At 37.1% G+C, this 21042-nt stretch overlaps 1 protein-coding gene across 1 annotated transcript in view; it reads right to left on the bottom strand.

The window, feature by feature from the left end:
* Positions 1 to 20735, bottom strand: part of LOC113080839 (GPI ethanolamine phosphate transferase 2-like) — a 134380-nt gene extending 113645 nt beyond the window's left edge. The window contains exons 1-3 of the mRNA XM_026252895.1: positions 20532 to 20735; positions 7609 to 7818; positions 6242 to 6430 (exon numbers count right to left, since the gene is read on the bottom strand). Coding sequence (XP_026108680.1) covers positions 6242 to 6430; positions 7609 to 7818; positions 20532 to 20624 — 492 coding nt within the window. The 5' untranslated portion in view covers positions 20625 to 20735. The remainder of the gene's footprint in view (positions 1 to 6241; positions 6431 to 7608; positions 7819 to 20531) is intronic.
* Between the last annotated feature and the right edge of the window lie 307 nt (positions 20736 to 21042).

The raw sequence follows: 21042 nt of genomic DNA, 5'->3' as shown, positions 1-21042 counted from the left end.
GCTTAAAACACCTTTCTTTCTTTCTTTCTTTTTGGAGTTCAGGAGATTGTCTTGACCAGGACCCACCCCTAAATGCATTGAATCAACTGCCATGTGATTGGTTGATTAGATAACTGCATTAATGAGAAAATAATATACGTACTGTAATATATATGTATTACATATATGTTATATATAATATAAAGGCTACAATTTATTATGGCTGAACAATTATTTACCTCAAGCAGTAAACTGTAAAATAATAAAAAAGGGTGACATCGTTATTACTAAGGATCTATAAAATACTCTTTTTGATGAAAAGTTTTTTTATTTAACCATGTTATCATAGTACATTGAGCTCTTTTATCTCAGGGTTATGTGATTTTCTTCTTGATGCAACCCTTTTAAAACTCAGATTGTTCTTGTGCATTCTTGCTCTAGATGTTAACTGACGCACCATTTTATCATGTCCTAAAATTCATTGTTACTTCAGGCAACGTTCTGAATAACCTACATTAATGGCTCCTATAAGATCTCTCATAAAGGGCTGATGATTAATGAGTGTTGGATGTGTCATACTGCAGGGAGCTCCGGTGTTCCTCTGGTCCTGTAGGGAGTTAAACTCTCTCACCTGCAGAGGGAACAGATTTCGCATGCAGATATTATAACGGGTAGCAGGCCTGCGGGGTGCTAAAGTAGGACGCAGCTGGTTATACAGATGTCACCAATCAAGAGGCATGTTTAGGCCCCATGATGAAAAAAAGTGGGTGCATTTCTGTTAAAGACGTTATTGATAGAGTAGTGTTCTTCGATTTTATTGTAATTCCCATGCAGAAAAAGAAAATTTGTGTTTGTGGAAACATTTGCAGGTTGCATATTAAATGCACAAATCAGTGTTAAACACCGGTTATAGAAGGTTGCCCATTTTAGAAATGACTAAATTCATTTTCAGTATTATTTGGGAGATGGTAACAAAAATATTTATTTATTTATCAATTTACTTATTTTTCATTTATGCAAAAAAAATATTTTTCAAATTATATATGTATCAACTTTAATGTGCTTCTAAAATACAAACATATTTTTCAGTTTAAATTACAAAAAGGCCTAAAATTAAAATTTTGCCATACCTGCCAATGGCCAGTGAAATTGACCAACCTGTATGTGGATTATTTTATTAAAAACAGGCAGAATAAAAAGGGGAAACTAAAACAATAAAGAAACATCATGATAATAATATTGAACTGTAAAGTAGAGCCTTTATTGAGTTTATTATAGAGCTGGAGCTTTAGACTTTTTATAGAGCTTTTATTTGGGCGTAAAACTGCAGGGAAATTTTATGTGAGTGGTAATTTTACGCTCTTCAAAATGTGTAATTTAATAAAAAAATCTGCAAAGGATCTCACCTTTCAAGTCAACGAAAGGAAAAATTGCTATGAAATGCATCATTTTACAAGATGTGTGGCTTGCTCAAACCAAACAGACACTACTTTTGGAATAAGCATCACAAAATTTGTAAGAAACAAGAAATTAATTTCATTATGTAGCAGAGCAGTGTAATAACATTTAAAACATTTAAAAGTTTCAATTATTTGGATGCAGTGCAAAGTCAAAAACGACTTTAAGAGCAACAGAAAGCTCTGCCAAACGGATGCTGTGGGTTTCATGAGTAGACTAACACTAATTCTGCGAATCAGACAGCAAATCAGTCAGGGCAATGTCACATAGCGAAATAGCGCAATATGCATAATTACATAATTACGTAATTACCCAGAGCGGAGTCACCGACAGAAAGAAAACTTCCAGAAGAGAGATGCAGAAGATGTCTTGGACAAAATTATGCATTTTTATATTCACCGTTGCCACAATGATGCTTTACGCCTAATTATTGAACTTTTGAATGACAGAAATGAGAGAAACTAATGTGTCTGGAAAGTTTTTAAGCTCTCGTATAAATGCTTCCATGGCAACTACAGTGGGGAATATATTTATTTGATCCCCCGCTGATTTTGTAAGTTTGCCCACTTACAAAGAAATGAAGGGTCTGTAATTTTAATGGTAGGTTTATTTTAATGTATAAAGACAGAATATCAACCAAAAAATCCAGAAAAAAAAACATTATATAAAGGTTAGAAATTGATTTGCATTTCAGTGAGTGAAACAAGTATTTGATCCCCAAACAAAACACAAATTAGTTTTTCGTGCAGAAACCCTTGTTAGCAAACACAGAGGTAAGACGTTTTTTGTAGCTGGTCACCAGGTTTGCACACAACTCAGGAGGGATTTTGGTCCACTCCTCTTTACAGATCCTCTCTAAATCCTTAAGGTTTCTTGGCTGTCGTCTAGCAACTCGAAGTTTCAGCTCCCTCCACAGATTTTCTGTAGGATTGAGGTCTGGAGAGTGGCGAGGTCACTCCATAATCTTAATGTGCTTCTTCTTGAGCCAGTCCTTTGTTGGCTTGGTGGTATGTTTCGGGTCATTGTAATCCCTGAAGACTTATCCATGACCCATCTTCAGTGTTCTGTCTGAGGGAAGGAGGTTCTTATCCAAGATTTTACAGCCGTCTATTTGCCCCTCAATGCGGTGAAGCCGTCCTGAACAGCCCCAAAGCATAATGTTTCCACCTCCGTGCTTGACTCTAGATTGTAGTTGAAAGTGAAAGTGACGTAACATACAGTCAAGTATGGTGACCCACACTCGGAATTCGTGCTCTGCTTTTAACCCATCCAAAGTGCAAACACACAGCAGTGAACACACACACCGTGAACACACACCCGGAGCAGTGGGCAGCCATTTATGCTGCACCCGGGGAGCAGATGGGGGTTCAATGCCTTGCTCAAGGGCACCTAAGTCGCAGTATTGAGGGTGGATAGAGCACTGTACATGCACTCCCCCCACCTACAATTCCTGCCGGCCCGAGACTCAAACTCACAAGCCTTCGATTGCGAGTCCAACTCTCTAACCATTAGGCCACGACTTCTTGGGGTCATAGGCCAGTTGTATCATTATCACCAAGCTTCTTGCTGATGGTCTTGTAGCCCATTCAAGCCTTGTGCAAATCTACAATCTTGTCTCTGACATATGTTGACATAACCTTGGTCTTGCCCATGATGGAGGGAGAGATTGCAATGGAAAATACAGATTGTGTGGACAGGTGTCTTATTCACCTAACCTCAGTCTGCGGGAGCCAGAATTCTTACTGGTTAGTAGGGGATCAAATACTTATTACACTCACTGACATACAAATCAGTTTATAACCTTTATATATCCTTTATCTGGCACTATCTGTTAAAATAAACCTACTTTAAAAATTACAGACCCAAACTAACAAAATCAGCAGGGGATCAAATAAATATTTTCCCCAGTGTATAAGATTTATAATGTGTACACCCTACTGTTTGCCTCATTCCTGCAGTACAATCCAGTGTGAAACAATCTAATATATATATATATATATATATATATATATATATATATATATATATATATATATATATATATATATATATATATATATATATATATATATATATATACACACACACATACATATGTGGTTTTAAAAATAAAAAGCAAAAGAAAGACAGAGAGAGAGGCATTTCTGTAGATGTTGAAGCCACTGTTATTTTAGTATTATTGTAAAGACTATAATAGTTTTATTAATAGTTTTTATTAGAGCCCTGCAATTCAGCCCAAGCCCGACGGGCCCCGACTTATTTATGCCCCTACGGCCGGGCCTCGGGCCTTTTTTGGGTTATCCTTCTATTTATATTTTTAGACATTACATTAAAAAATGAGAAGTTGATGTTGACGCTAGAAAAACAAACATTGAAAGTTATGAGGTTTTGAAATGTCTTTCTTAATCTGATAATTCCACCCGTTATAATTAAACTGACATACTGACATGACAGTCTCACGCATGCACACGCGCTTTTCCGTCAGCGCTTCACTTATATCCACTTATTGTAGTAGTAGCTATTATAGGCCTCTAAAGTAATGTAAATGTAAACAGCACGAGACCCTGCTACCGCGACTTTCAAGACTGGCTCACTCTGTGTTTCGTGTTTCGTGTCCCGTCAGCAGAAGTAGCGAACGTGTCTTCAGCGCAGCGGGAAGAGTGATAGAAGAGAGGAGGACAGGGTTAAAACCTTCCTCTGGAGGCTATTCTTTTTCTCCACGATGCTCTGTAAGAGACTGTTCTAACTTTTCATTTGACTGGACTTTATTTTCGTTTAACTGTTGGAAACTAATTGAAAAAAGAATGGACATGTTCTGTGGTGCATTTTTGAGATAAGATAACCTGCAAATTTGTTTTTAATTAATATTTTTGTTTAGATTGTAGGCTATTTCTCATTTCGTTTGCGAACGCTGTTGCGAGCCTGCCTCAGTATTTCAATTTTTTTTATTTTATTTTACTCACTGTGGTTTAATAAATAAACATTTATTAACTGTCTGTGTGATATGCTTGAAGTGTTTTATATATGGATTTTTTGTGGGCCAAGTAAAGTATTAGCTTTAATTTGAGAGGCTTAATTGATTAAATATGTTTTAGGGCTACTCGCTGTCGGCTCGGCTGTTTAATGTTAATCGCCTTTTTTTTTTTTAAATGCTCCAAACATTTTTCTAAATTAACTTGATAAAGAAATGAAAAGAAACATAACACAAAACTGACACCTTTTTTAATTGTTGCAAATAGGGCAGGCTTCCGCTGTGTAATAAAATAAATACATAAATAAATAAAAACACAGGCTCGTGCTGATAATTCTGATGAGCTGTCGGACACGGGTCGGGCTAGGGCCTGAGCGTCTCGGGTCAGGGCCGGGCTTGGGCCTAGATTTGAGGCCCGTGTAGGGCTCTAGCTTTTATTTTGAAGATTTCAGTTTTAAATAGAATTTTTGTTATGTGCTTCTGTCTAGAGGTGCTCCGATCACGATCGGCCGATCGTTAATGCGCATCTCGTCAGTAAAGCCGGTTTTCTAATCAGCTGTTAATTCTATCAGGTGCGGGTTTTCACATAGAGCAGCTGTTACTACACAGAGTCGTTGTTAACGGAGAAGATGCGCCAAAAAACGCTGAAAATGAAGTGGATTTGCGCATCTTCTCTATTAACAACGGCTCTGTGTAGTAACATCTGCTCTATGTGAAATCACGCACCTGATGGAATTAACCGCTGATTAGAAAACCGGCTTTACTGAGGAGATACGCATAACGATCGGCCGATCGTGATCGGAGCACCCCTACTTCTGTCCTTTCTATTAGCTTTCTTTTTTTAACTATTAATATATGTTCAATACACTTTTTATTTCAGTTTAAGTTTTTATTAATTTACAGTGCAGTTAAAGTGCTTCAGATTTCAGTTAGTTGCCTTTTAATGTTCGTTTAGTTCATATTTTTTCTAATATCTATATTGTATTTCAGCTTTATGTGAATACGTATGTGAATGAACAAAAATGTTTTTTAGAACTTCAGTTTTCGTTCACTATAATAACTGTGGCTGAGACCAGGCAAACGTTCCTCTGGGAATAGATCTGTATTTGGGTCAGAATGCAGAAGAACTGCTTAGTGCTTAAAAATACAGTGAGAGGAGACTTTTCAGGAAAAAACTGAGAGAAAAATGAGCCTCACTCTGACAGGGTAAAAAAAAAAAAGTGTTGCTGCTCCTGCAGAAAACGTCATGAATCCAGGCTGTTCTGTGCAGTTGCTAGGGTGTTGCTATGTGGTTGCTAGGCTCAAGTAAAAAGAGTGCACCCAGAACCTGCAAAATTTTGGTCTCCTATGATATTCAATGCATGTCTTTGGGATATTATCACCTGTTTAATCATGCAGCAGGTGAAAACTCTGCATCTGATCACCTAGTAAGTAAAAGCACACGATTTAAGGGATCATTCATGTCTAGAGCAAAAACGCTTCAGTTGCACACTGAAGTTTAATACTTAGTGTCAAGGGCTTGTTCAAATCAATAACCCTCAGTATGAGCAATAGTAATAAAGATGGCAGGCTTGGGAAATAGCACTTAAAAGAGTAAACACTTCAAGACTGGCTACAGATAAAACTGTGGAGGGGAAGAACTTGATATATGATTCTACTTTCTAAAATAAAGATCAGGCAGGCAATTATCATAGGTTTCAAAAATGCCCTGAAGCTTCTCAGAGAAACATTCAAACATGCACTGTAATGAATCGCTTCATAAAGTGCTTCTTCAGGACAGGTCTGAGATGTTGAAGAGGTCAAGAGCAAAGGTTTAGTAAAACAACACCACACCTTTGATACGAGCGAGGCATGTATCTTCTTGATGATGTCGTCCATCTCCATCAGTTTGGGTCCTATCAGAGAGCTGTGGGGTCCGCTGATGTGTCCGATGTGGTCCAGACCCAGATAATGCAGAATCAGAATATCCCAGTCATCTCGCTTCAGAGTGCCATCCAGATGACGGGTCACGTTATGGTCCACCTGACCGAACGAGACAAAGGTATTAAAATCCAAGAGAGCATGCGAAGAAACAGACAAATGAAGACTCGAAGACTTCAAGGGGTCATGAGGAATCAAACTGTCCTTGTTTGTGATGTTATTGAACTAAGTAACCAGTGTAACTTTAACCGGGTCTTATATTTGATATGCAAATTTCTAAGGCCTCTAAATGATGATCAAAACCTGTTGAACACAATCTACTACATGCCTTCTGTCATCTGTGATAGTTCACATGGCTTTTTGTGAAATCTTTTCAGATTTTCATCAAGTAATGAATGACTTTTATTTTGTGTGTAATATTTCCAAATGAACACTTACTTGACTGACGCTGACTCAGATTTACTTGAATATCCAGACATCATTTTTTTTTTGTGAAAAAGCATGTTTAGATGTGAATATCAAACACTGTACTATTCTCAGTTTTTTGAGGAATGTTTATTTGATCATTTGTCATTCATGATATGTTTGAAATTTCAGAGCTTTGGATCATAAAACTAAGCATTTAAATATAATCTCACTAAGAAATATTATTGGAGATACAGAGTGAAAATGATATTGATAGGTATTTTATGTTAATAATCTGCTATACTCTTATAAAGATCACATTGGTTTATAAGCTGTGACAATTTCAACTAATTTTTTGGCTTTAGAAATAGCAGCATCTGCACTGAACTGCATATATTACTCAGTTTGGGCCTCTGAATAAAATCAAGGTATTTTTTTTCCTCATAGAAACTCTATATTCTTACATCTTACTATATGAGCCATAAAAGTCAGATGCATCAGCTATCATGCTGAAAAAACCAACACCACACAAATTCAATAGATTTAGGTTTCAATAGATTTATTGGGTTAAGAATTCAAAACTTTCCCCTCACTTCAGGAAGAGCATTAATAAAAAGCAAGCTACAAATATAACTTGTTCTGAACTCAAATAATGGTGTATTCCCAAATTTCCATTGTCTGTTTTCAAAGCGTAGAGAGACATGAAGCACAGCTCAAACTGAAGTCACTTTCAAACCATCTTGAACCTGTCACGAAATCTGTGTGGAAAATCTTTTGCCCTCACACGAGTTTCTACTGACATTATTTGATTTCACCTGGGAAGATTTACAGAACAATGGTAAGAGTCAGACAACTCTGAGTTCAAATCATCTCACCTCTGTGTAGTCAGACACAAAAAATGAGGTAGTGCCGTCATGCTCCATGAAGTGTTTGGGGAAGAGTCGAACCCAAGTGTCGTCGCCGTAGAAGATGATCCGTTTGCCAGCGCTCTTGGCCTGCCAGATGAGATTGTCCTCCAGCAGAGCTGGAGAGTTCAGGTTCATCACCACGTCTATGAAGCCCGGGATGCTGCCGGTGGTCAGAGCCTGAAGACGGACAAATGAGAGAACACAAATATTACTGTTTAAGAAACCATAAAATCTCTTTACTGCCCAACAAGGCCTAAAAAGGAAGGTTCACCCAAAAATGAGTCTTCTATACATGATAATGCTTTCTCCAGTGTCATCTCATCAAAATCAGGAGAGCGAAAACAGGCCAAAACAGTAGAGAAATATAAATATGTTGGTGGATTCTAATGTGAGAGGACAACAGGAGATGGACTTTTCTTCAGAGGAAGAGTTATTATGGATTATGGACTGGTATTTTGGCCAGAAGTGTTAGTTTAAAGTTATGTCCAGTTTGTCTTGATGGACCTGCTTCTTGCTTGGTGTGGATAACTTATGGATCATTGTGATGTTTGATTTGTTGGACTTTCATTCTGACGGCACCCATTCACTGCAGAGGACCCATTGGTGAGCAGGTGATGTAATGCGAAATTCCTCCAAATCTGTTCTGATTAAGAAATCTGTATCTTTCATGGGCTGAGGGTGTGTAAATCTTCAGCAAATTTTCTTTTTTTAGTGAACTATTCCTTTAAAACATTCGGGGAAGGAACAAGCAGAGTATAGCACCTATAAAATGTCAACTGCTCCATTTATGTCTTGTAAACAATACAATTTGATATTACTACAGTTTTTACAGCTGATATAAAAGAAGGCAGAGTACACATGAAATACAGCTTTATGGGGGAAACAAATGGACATTTTTGACAAGAAAGGGCCTGTTGTTTTTGGTGTGCCTAAAAGATTTCTCGGCTCATAAACTCTCATATTTACACAGTCTGGTTATAAAAAAAAAGTGTGAATCTGAATGTAAATGACCAGAGATTCTAAAATAGGCCAGATAAATCATTAGCTATTCCGGGAACAGAACCACGAACTTACAAACTCTTTGTAGTCTCACGCAGAGAAAAACAACACAAAACCTTTTCCTTATCCTCATGGAAAACCCAAACATAATTCCCTCACCCAGATCCTCATCTCTCAGGAACGGCATCATCTAATGATGAAAACAACACACACACACACACACACTACGAGACCACCCCTCCTATTTGTGGTGTAGATTATAATGAGGGTATTGATTGCGTGTCTGTTAGTATACACAACACAATTACTGTCATCTAGCGAAACGTGGTTCCCCCAGACAATTAACACAGAGCAGAGATGAGAGGAAAAAAAACGCAGGTGTCATCAGAAACATCACTAGATCTCGGTCTTATTAGCCAATTGCTAAAACAGGTGTTTTACGTGTTTCCATCACGCCGCCTGTCTGTATCATATTGCTTTTTTAAATGTACAGTATTATATCGACAAGGTTTTGAAAGAAGTCTCGTCAAGGCTCAATTTATTTCATTAAAAATACAGTAAAAATGTGTAATTATCTGAAATATTATTACAATTTAAAGTGACCTTTTTCTATTTTTGAATATAATTTTAAAAAGCTATTTATTTCTGTGATCAAAGCTGAATTTTCAGCATTCAGACACCAGTGTCACATGATCCTTCAGAAATCATTCTAATACGCTGATTTGCTGCTCAAGAAACATTTATTATTATTAATGCTGAAAAATATTTTTGTGGAAACCATGCGATAGTTTTTTTCAGGATTTTTTAACAAATAAAACTTTCAAAAAAACTGATTTTATTTGAAATAGCAATCTTTTGTAACATCATAAATGTATTTACTTTTAATTTAATAGGTCCTGAATTTAATTTCAGTCAAAATGATAATCTTACAGTCACTGCAGCAGTGAACAGTATAAAAAATGCTATGAATGTTTTTTGAATGATGCGGCAAAAAATGCATTAAATGCCAGTCACCTTTATTTTTATATAGATTGTTTCAAAGCCACTTGCTTTAAATTTCCATGAATCAAACTCAGGTTCAAACATTTGAATTCAAAGTCACACTATAGTGCGATTCAAAGACACTGTTAAAACATCAGTCTTAACCTTGAAACTAGAAAAATATTACCTCAATAAAATAACTGAGATTTTTACATCTGAAACATTGCATACCCACCTTAATGATTATATTAATATATAAATATAAATAGAATATGGCTCAATATTAATTCAACACATGGATTCTCGCAGCTGTTCGGTCCTTCCTCTCGTTGCTCCATCAGCAGATCTCACAGAACCTCCTTCACTTACCAGACTCCAAGCTTTTCAGAAATCACAGGCTAATTGCTTTACTCTTGTCACATTTGTAGTGAAACATGAGCAATTAGAGGATTCTGGCTCCCCTCTGCAGTAGTTTTATGCTGCATTACAGCTTCTGGCACAAGGAAAGGCTTAAATTTGTATGCTTGCTAACTGCTGCTCCTAGAAGCATTCACAGCCAGAGAGGATGCCAGTGGCTCTACTGAACGGAAAGAGCATTTCTGCCAGAAAAAAAGCCCTTAAGTTTCTCCATACAGTTACATCAGCAGCAGCAGCACATCTGCTAAATAGAGACTCACAAAACAGGAAACTGCTGGGCGCTTTTTGAAACTCGATATTCATTTGTGAGCCTTTAAACATACTAAGCGATTCAACTAATAAACTCAGCTGAACTGTGTGCCTAAAGAGGTTGTCAAACTTATACACAAGTTTATACTATCACAAAAACTTCTAGCAACCACCCAGAATACCACAACAATCATATACCATTTATATTACATTTATAAAAATGTAAAACGCTAATCTAAATCGAATGTTCTCTCCACCTTTCATATCCCAGAGTTCAGCAAACAATCAAACACATCTGTAATCTGATGTTTTGATGACGCAGACTGATTTGAATGCCTGAGACATTCACTAAACTCATAACAACATAATATAAATGCAGAATATTATCAGTCATATTATCAGAAGAGAAACACTGAAGCTTAAATGCCAATAATAAACTTTCTCACATATTTTGTCAAATATATTACACACTGATCTCAAACAACAAGGTCCTGCATTCATTCAGACTGCAGACTCAGCCCACCAGGTTCAAACATTTGCATTTTTGACATGTGCATGCAAAGAAAACACCAAAGAAAAACATATGAGACTCTTTCTTTCTTTTCTTATTTGGATGCACAAAGATAAAAATAGTTCAAATCAACAGAAAAGCTACAAATGGTTCTTAAAGACAAATCAGCACAAAAAATAACAGTACATCACTTTAACACCATGGGCAACAGGAAGTAGTCAGCAGAACTGATTAAATCTGACGTTAACAACACGCCCTGGGTGCGTTATCTCAGCATCTTCCGACAACTGTAAGAGAGCAGCTTAAAAACACTCGCTGAACACCCTGAGGCCATCCGTGCTTCACATGACAACAGACACAAGATTTCTCTTCTGCATTTTTCTTTTCTAACTTTCAGACTTGGTTTCTTTCATTTAACACTCTCTCTGTGACGGTGATTGGCAAATTCCGCTTCCAGACAGGCCGATTTGCAGTTTGGAAATACATCCCACCTTTTAATGTGTCAATCCGTATGATTGGAGACATGAAAAGTAGGACAGAGGAAGCATTTTTCTTTGCAGCATTAAAACCCTGCAAGCCGAAAGTTTATCTGTGAAGGAAAATAAGAAAAGTTTCTCTATTTACAGAAACAAAACCTTTCAAAATCTTCAGTCAAACTGCAAAAACAGGACCTAAAGGTGCCTGAGTATGAGAAGAAAACCTACATCTTTAAGAAAACGACAAACAGGAACAAACTCAAGATTCCAGAAGGGTTTTGTAATGTTTTATAAAGGTTGCTGGTCTGGTGTAAGGCATATGGTTTACACAATGCAGCAAACACAGACAGGATCGCAGAATTGAAAATTAAATTTACAGTATATTGCGGAATGTCATGGAATTTAGTCAATTTTGGATGGCCAGTGTTAGAGGCTACGCAGTTAGTTTTCATTTTCACAGTGGAATGTTGTATTTTCATTCAGGAGTTCCTGAGGTTTGTAAATCTGGTGAGTTGGAGTGAGCACATGGTTAATGCCTGCTTTCAAAAGGGACTCAATGATGATTATTTGTTTCGATTACTGTCTCATGATGATTGTTATAAAACCATAGCCGATTTTATTAATTATGTCATCTACCAGCAGCCTCCACATACCATTCCAAAGAGCCTGCACTCCCTCCGTTTCACCCACGCTTCCCCGAGTTCGCATTCTGTCCTCAGCCTAGATACAGCGGTCGCTCCACTCTCAAGCCCACTGACCGCTCCACTCCAAAGCCCAGAGGGGGCTTCTGTTCCTAAGTCCAGCCCAGAGAGGGCTTCTGTTCCTAAGTCCAGCACAAAGTCCAGCCCAGAGAGGGCTTCTGTTCCTAAGTCCAGCCCAGAGAGGGCTTCTGTTCCTAAGTCCAGCCCAAAGTCCAGCCCAGAGAGGGCTTCTGTTCCTAAGTCCAGCCAAAAGTCCAGCCCAGAGAGGGCTTCTGTTCCTAAGTCCAGCCCAGAGAGGGCTTCTGTTCCTAAAGTCCAGCCCAGAGAGGGCTTCTGTTCCTAAGTCCAGCCCAAAGTCCAGCCCAGAGAGGGCTTCTGTTCCTAAGTCCAGCCCAAAGTCCAGCCCAGAGAGGGCTTCTGTTCCTAAGTCCAGCCCAGTGAGGGCTTCTGTTCCTAAGTCCAGCTCAAAGTCCAGCCCAGAGAGGGCTTCTGTTCCTAAGTCCAGCCCAAAGTCCAGACTAAAGAGGGTTTCTGTTCCTAAGTCCAGCCAAGAGAGGGCTTCTGTTCCTAAGTCCAGCCCAAAGTCCAGACTAGAGAGGGCTTCTGTTCCTAAGTCCAGCCCAGAGAGGGCTTCAGTTCCTAAGTCCAGCCCAGAGAGGGCTTCTGTTCCTAAGTCCAGCCCAAAGTCCAGCCCAGAGAGGGCTTCTGTTCCTAAGTCCAGCCCAGAGAGGGCTTCTGTTCCTAAGTCCAGCCCAGTGAGGGCTTCTGTTCCTAAGTCCAGCTCAAAGTCCAGCCCAGAGAGGGCTTCTGTTCCTAAGTCCAGCCCAAAGTCCAGACTAGAGAGGGCTTCTGTTCCTAAGTCCAGCCAAGAGAGAGCTTCTGTTCCTAAGTCCAGCCCAAAGTCCAGACTAGAGAGGGCTTCTGTTCCTAAGTCCAGCCCAGAGAGGGCTTCAGTTCCTAAGTCCAGCCCAGAGAGGGCTGTTGTTCTCGAGTCTGGACTAAGGAGGGCCTCAGATCCCAAGTCAAGAACAGGAGAGTCTCCTGTTCCCACGTCAAGCCCAGAGAGGGTTGCTGCTTCCGCATCCAGCCTCAGATCCCGAGTCTAGCCCAGAGAGTTCTCCTGCTATGAAATTCAAGCCCAGAGATGGCTCCTGTTCCCATGTCTAGCCCAGAGAGGGCTGTTCTTCTCACATCCGGCCCAGGGAGGGTCTCAGATCCCGAGTCTAGCCCAGAGAGTTCTCCCGTTCCTGAGTTTTGCCCAGAGAGGGCTCCTGTTCCTGAGTTTAGCCCAGAGAAATCTCCTGTTTCTGAGTTTAGCCCAGAGAGGGCTCCTGTTCTTGAGTTTAACCCAGAGAGGGCTCCTGTTTCTGAGTTTAAACCAGAGAGGGCTCCTGTTCCTGAGTTTAGCCCAGAGAGGGCTCCTGTTTCTGAGTTTAGCCCAGAGAGGGCTCCTGTTCTTGAGTTTAACCCAGATAGGGCTCCTGTTCCTGAGTTTAACCCAGAGAGGGCTCCTCTTTCTGAGTTTAGCCCAGAGAGGGCTCCTGTTGTTGAGTTTAACCCAGAGAGGGCTCCTGTTTCTGAGTTTAGCCCAAAGTAGGCTTCTGTTGCCGAGTGTAGACCAGAGTCTGCTACTGCTCCCGAGGGCAGCACAGGGAGGTCTTCTGTTTCTAAATGCAGCCCGGAGTGAATTCCTGAGCCCAGCCCAGTGCCCGTGCCAGCCAGGGCACAGGGCAGATCTCCAGCTGTAGTGGCCGGTCCAAGTGCTGAAGCCAAAGGCCACAGAAACCGCCCAGCCATGGCCCCCTGAGGTGCCTGCTCCACCATGGTTCCTGGAACCACCCAGGAGGTAATGCCAGACTGGTGGTTCCTGTTTTGTTGTGTGTTTTTTTTTACCTCATGTGCTTCTCGTGACCCAGTTTCTCTCTCTCGTTTTGATTCATCATTTAATTAGCTCAGGTGTGTCCCGTTAATTTCCCTCATTTAGTTCAGTTTTTAAAGTGTTGTCTGTTCCTTCTTTCCTTTTTTTCCATTGTCGTCTACACTAAGGTCTTTTTTCCAGTTTTTAAAATGAGTTGTTAATTTGTTCATAGACTTGTCAACAGTCAACTACATTAAAAAAATAACCTTTAAAAAAAACTTAACCCTCTGGAGTCTAAGGGTATTTTTGGGGCCTTGAGAAGTTTTGTCATGCCCTGACATTTGTGCTTTTTTCAGTTTCTTATAAATATCTAAATGGGTAAAGTCTAATATTACTGTAATCAGCACAAACTGGGCTATAATAATATGTGAAATGCATGCATGTACATGATTGTATTTTTGAGAAAAAAAATGTTATGCATGGTTAGTGAAAAACAAAAAATGTTAAATCACTTGAATAAGGCAATAAAACACATACATAAAATTGGTTGCCGGAAAAGTTGAGAACTGGAGCTTGTAGCCTAGAATTTTTCTTTCTGAATGATGTGAAAATCATCTTGTTTACTCATTCACAGAAAACAATATATTGATTTAAATTTTCTAAAACACTTTTTGTTGGTAAAAGTCATATGCGAGTAGGCGTCAACTATCATGAATATCATTGTGATTTACACCTGAGAAGACAAAGGCCTGCATAATGAGCTGCATAATGAGCCTCTCATTCAACTGTGCCACTGTGAGGGAGGACTTACAAGAAAGAATGTGAGAACAAAATAAAAGTATATAATTTTATGTTTGTAGTTCATTAAGAATATATTTAATTATCCCACAACATAATTTAATATCCACTTGGGGGAGCAGTTAAACAGTTTATTAGGAACAATCAAAGCTGACTTTCAAACAAATTTTTTGGCATCCTTCAGTCACACAATCCTTCAGAAATCCTTTTAACAATCTTATTTTCTACCAAATAAACCCCATTTATTATCATCATCATTATTATTATTATTATTAATGTTGAAAAGAGCTGATAATATTTTTCAGGTTTTTTTAGGGGGAATAAATCGAAAGAACTGCATTGTTTTTACATTTGCTAGAGTTATCTCTATTTGTCACATTTATATTATTTACATCAAGCTTTTGAATGGTATAGTATTGTATATTGTTATTGAAACTTCATAATGTTTCACTTGATTATACATTTAGTCAGGAATTATAGTTTGGAAAAAGTATTTGTAAAAAGTCTAACTAGTAAAATGTTTACACTTTATGTGAAAACTAGTACAAATAAATAAAAAGAGACTTACTCATGTTTATGATCTCTGCTGAATAAAGTGTTTCATTCTTTTTTCTGAGGAAATCCATTTCTCAAATCCTCAACCACATCACATCTTTTTGGGGTGAATTATGTCTTAGTCCTCTCATCGCGAAGCAAACAGTAAAATAAAATAAAAACTTGAAGAACAGTCTCGCTGCCTTTTCTTCTGTGTGGGCGTATTCAAGCCGCGCGCTTCAGTTTGAATCTGAATAGCGCGTTAAGCGCGGGGGCGTGGTCACATTAGATATAATGAGCATAGATATGAAAAATAGACATCGCGTTGTTTTCATATGGATTACTTCATCTCAGAATATTTGTTTTCGGCAGCACTTGTTTAGTTTAAAAGTAGACATTCCAGGCTTTCTATAGATATCTCTCTCATGTCTCTTCTTTGAGTATTCACGGAGTTACAGTTCATTTTAATGAAATGTTTGTACATGACGATCAGCGGAGACAAAGACTGTAGACAGCGCACCTTGTTTGTTATCTTTATTTTATAAGTGCACAAAGGTGTTTTGTTATTATGTCTGTATCCAAAAAAAACTAGACCCTTTACGGATTCGATTGATGTATTGCTCTAATCTGTACGATTAAAACTGAGAGTGTAATTTAAGTTCTTTTCGGGGTTATCAGGAGAAAATGACTCAAAACGCATATATGCGTTAATCGACTCGAAAGGGTTAACCTTAAGTGAAAATTGGGAATGTTGAACTTAATTAAACTAAGTTTTAAGCAATCAAAATACTAATAAAAAGCTAAATAAAAATATATATAAATAAAAACAACAAAAACACATAATAAAATTACTAAAAATAAAAATTAAATAAAAATGTAAAAAATAAAATTGAGAGAAAACTAAAAGAAAAACAGGTCTGTCTTTCGGTAAATTGGCTCATTTGCTACTTGAACTGGTAAGACACAAAAGCTCCATATGGAATTATGGGTATTCAACATTACACTACTTTCCAGAAACACTTCAACGCAACAGCTGGTGAAGACATCAAAGAAAAAGTGAGGCAATATCTCAGCAAAAAAATCTGCGTATTTACATGAAACTGCCTAAAATCAGCACAGCAGCAACACAGCCTCATTTTTCACAGCTACATTTCCTTAACATGCTTAAAATGAACCAAGCTCTGTCAATACAACAGATTTTAACATGAAGCATCTATATTTCAAAGACGAAGAGGAATTCAGGGAGAATTCTGGGACAAAATGGTCTTGTGTCCTCATTAAATATCTTCTAAGTACATTTTGGCCCTATGTCACATTTGATTTCAGTATAAAATCATTGAAACTCATCGCAGAAGAGATGACAGAACTGCTCACTGTGACCCAGACGTTTGATTGACAGCTCCATTCACCAGGATGTCACACCCTCTGTTATGACATCAGAAGCAGCGACAATGACTGAAAATCAATGGCAAGAGCGTCTCTACGGCAACCAGCGGTCTGGCTCATGTTCTTACAGAGGCAAAGATGATGCTGGGCCATGCTCTCTCCCTCTCTCTCTCTCTCTCTCTCTCTCTCTCTCTCTCTCTCACACACACACTCCACAAAGCATACAGCTTTGATCCTATTGAGCATTTTAACAGAGCTTCAATGCAATCATATTTGTTTGATTCAGGGCAGAAAAACATGACTTTGATAACAGAAACAAACATACTGTCTGGTTGAAATTCATTTAAAAGATGTCTACTGAACACTCAGAAAACAAAAGTACAAATGTGAAGTACAAAATCTGTCAATGTGGCAAAACACATTTGCACCTTATACAGTGTTATTTTAATATCATTAACATAATACTGTTATACAGTAATTTTTATTAATAATGTGAATTTGTTTTTACATTTTGTTGTGTTTATTATTTTTATTACAAATAATTAGCTTTTATGTCTATATAGTTTTACAAATTTATATATATATATATATATATATATATATATATAATGTTTCTATTAAAATAAATTTTTATTTCCGTTCAGATTTATTTTTTCAGATTTATTAATGACAATATTTTTAGTGCTTTTAATTGTTGTTCATGATAACAACCCTGAATATAACAGGGTCATGGCACTTTCATCACAGGCTGTGATGTCTTTGTATTTTCCCCTTTACACCTTACAATATCACAGTACTGACACGGTAACATCATGATGACTAAACAGAAGCAAAAACGGTAATCCAGGTAAAAGGGATCAGAAGTACAAGAATAGACAAAAAAAACGGACTGATCTCTGACTACACACATCCCCTGTTCCAATAAACCAGTCTAAAACAAAGAAAACAACAAAAGCAGAGCAAGACTGTTCTGAGCAACAAGCTGCAACCGGGACTGAAAAAGGCTTGTTAGCGAGACAACACCTTGAGTCCCGAGTGAATTGTGCTCTGTGAAGAGGTCAGCCAACACAGAGAGGCAACTAAATGACTCCTTGAAGGATGAAGGTGTTGCTGAAAACATCAGGCTTTCTGGAGACCACACATGCTTTCTAAATAAAGTCCCTCCCTGGCACTTTCCACAAATAGGGTAAAAAACGAAGTCCCACGACGTTCTTAAAATTCTTTAGAGAGAAATTTAGTGGATATGTTACATTAACTGTTATCTAACATTACATTAATATAGAATTATATGAATATACAACTTGACTGGCTTACACACGCACACACACACACATAAAAGCTAAGCCACTGAAACAAAAATCTCAGTTTGAGCATTGTTTATAACAAATTGCATTTCTGAATTACTGTTGAAATTGTGTATTGTAAAAAAAAAACACAAAAGAGCACAAGACAACTATACATATCAAATTGATCAGGCTTCCAACAATTATACTCAACAATTAGTTATTATTTTGACAATTTCATAATTTCATGTTTCACAAACTATAAATATTGCCTAACACTAAATGTATTGTTCTACCTTATAAAATATTTTATTGTTATTATTAAGCCAATCAGAATTAGACATATTTAACAGTTTCCAACATTTGCATTCAACAGTTACCGCTCTGGAATATTCCATAAAATTGAGACACCCAATAAGTAATATAATAATATTAAGTAAATAATCTTTACATTTTCAAATTGTAGTGTTGAAACCATTAAAAACATTTTTGTTCATCAAAACGAAGCATAAAATTAATAAAATTTAAAACTAAAAACATTAGTAATGACAACTAACTAATGAATTAGTTAACGTAGGAGTACTAAATTTACTTTTTTTTTTTTTTTAAATAAAAGCTAAATAGAATCATTTAAGATGTAATAATGACATAAACACATACAATTATTTTTAAATAAAATTCAAATCAACTTAAAATAAAAAAAAACGATATAATAATAAAATAATATAATAGTATACTAAAATACCTGTGACTCATTCTGTCTTTCTTGATGTTTAAGTGATTGCTTTAACTCCAGTATTGCTGAAAAGTACCCTATTCATGGAAAGTGTGTCCTGCTCTTCTGCAGTGAGTTATTACACAAGAGAGCCATAAGAAACAAACAGCTGCATGTGTAATGTGATACAGGGTCATGAAAGCCCTTATTTCAGAGAGGGTTGTTCCGCCTCAGTATTGAAAACCTGAAGAAATGGAGGTGGAGAGGTGGGATGGTAGAGAGAGAGTAACAAGCCTCTGTAGTCCACTTTAGAGAAAGAGATGAGAAGAGAAGGCAGAGCAGCACTGCCAGCAGAATTCAGACAGAAATATTTCTAAATATCTTAGCACTGTCTCTTATTCACACTATAAACATGATGTCTTGAGCAGCATTAAATCACCATCATTCCTCACTCTTTCTTCTAGGCCTTCCAGCAGCGGTCAAACCCGTTAACCAGCAGAAATAGATGCCTGATTGATGTCCAGACGACTGTAATTTGGGTTAGTTGGCCATGTCACACCGGTTTACAGCTGAGAGGCCTGCAGTGATTGGACAGAAGAGAGTCTGACAGAGCAGGACTGCCATCTGCTGGAGATTTGAGTCAGGACACAACTCATTTAATGCAGGTCATATGAGAAAACTTGAGCAGGAAGGCCTGAAACTTGTTTACAGGATTTATTTTCTCTTAGCAGATGCAGAACTATGGATTCTGCCTTTTTGTCATGATGTGCTTGTACAAATATCACTGAGAACCTCTAACATCTCACACATGAATCAATGGTTCTGATTGACATATGGCTCGACCTACATCATGAATTCATAAACACTATAGAAGCCATCAACAAACGGTCGAGTCATTTCCGTTCATAGCATCCTCATCCAAATACTTACGGTTCACTGAGAGATGGCAGTCAATAACAAACATCAGTGTTTTCTTCCTGCACAAATTCTTTCAAAAAGTCACAAAGCTTAATAACGTAACATATTTAATGAAATAAAGAATTAGCTACATGCAGCAGCAGTGTCCCGTTTTTTTGCATGCAACACTAATTTTGGTTCATTTTTTTCACGTCATTTCATATTAATTTAAGATACATTCCAATAATCTATAGCATAAAATCTAATATTAAATTAAATATTTAATTAAAAAAAATGAATAACTGTTATTATTATTATTAAATATTTATTATTATTATGATTATTATTGTGGTTAAATATTTATCAGAAATCATTAGAATCAGTTATTTAAATTTATATTATCATATATGCATATTATTAAATATTTGTACATATTTAGCAGTGTCCCACATTTTGTATAGAACATTTGGTTTTTGCTCTATTTAAAATAACGCCATTATTTTAACATAAATTGTTTAAAATACACTGAATTATTTTGCAGCATAAAAATCTATATCAATTAAAACTTTAGAAAATAATATATATTTTTTTAATAATTAATTTGAAAACATTTTGTATGCAACATTTTTTTTTTAATAACGCCGTTATTTTTTATATCAATTGTTAAACATACATGTAATTATTTTGCAGCATAAAAATACATATAAAATTAAATATTAGAAAATATTTTGACTTAATAATAATTGTAATAATTAAATTTACATTTAAATTAAATGTATGCATTCAGCAGATGCTTTTATCCAAAGCGACCTACAGTGCATTCAGGCTAACATTTTTTTTTACCTAACAATATATTTAGCAAAAACAAATATCAAATTAAACATTATAATATAGTATTATAATAAGTATTATTATTGTTATACTTATCATTAAATATTTAACTTAATTAGAATAATTAGAATTAGTAATATAATAGCATACTGACAGAAAATAGGCAAAAAGCATCCTATAGATTCATAGTGAAGGGGGAACCACAGGCAAAAACAAACTAGGTTAAGAAAGGATTTGATTTGGGAGTAATTCACCTTAATTCTGGGCATGGTGACGGTGGGCGGTCTGGCTTTGGCGATGAAGCTGTGAGAAGAGCCTCTCTCCACCACATGTCTGGTGTAGGGCATGAACCTCCGGCCATCAGAGCCGAACACAAAGTCCTCTCTGAGAGCGTCGATCAGGACGATCACCACCCGCTTGAACAACGGCACGGGAGCCTTGCTGGAGTTAGGACCACTTCCTGCAGAACACACAACAACTAATGAAGTCTCTGCTGCATGCGTGATCACGATGTATGTTATGAATTCTGATTTCAGAAATAGAATTAGAAACACTGAAAAAAGGGGATTTAGTAGTGAGGCTGAAATTAAAACACACTAAACATCGGAATTAAACCCACAATCTTGATCCCCAGGGGACAATGCATTCAGATTTGGACATCCAGAATAAAACAGACTGAGGCACAGATTATAGTTAAATAAAAAATATATAACATGAAATACAGCCTACATGTATATATGGTTCAAGTAGTAGTAGTAATACTAG

The sequence above is a fragment of the Carassius auratus genome, unplaced genomic scaffold, assembly GCF_003368295.1.
Source record: "Carassius auratus strain Wakin unplaced genomic scaffold, ASM336829v1 scaf_tig00032189, whole genome shotgun sequence".
NCBI lineage: Eukaryota > Metazoa > Chordata > Actinopteri > Cypriniformes > Cyprinidae > Carassius > Carassius auratus.
Note: the sequence above shows the minus strand (reverse complement) of the source record. Positions and strands in the feature narration are given on the sequence as shown.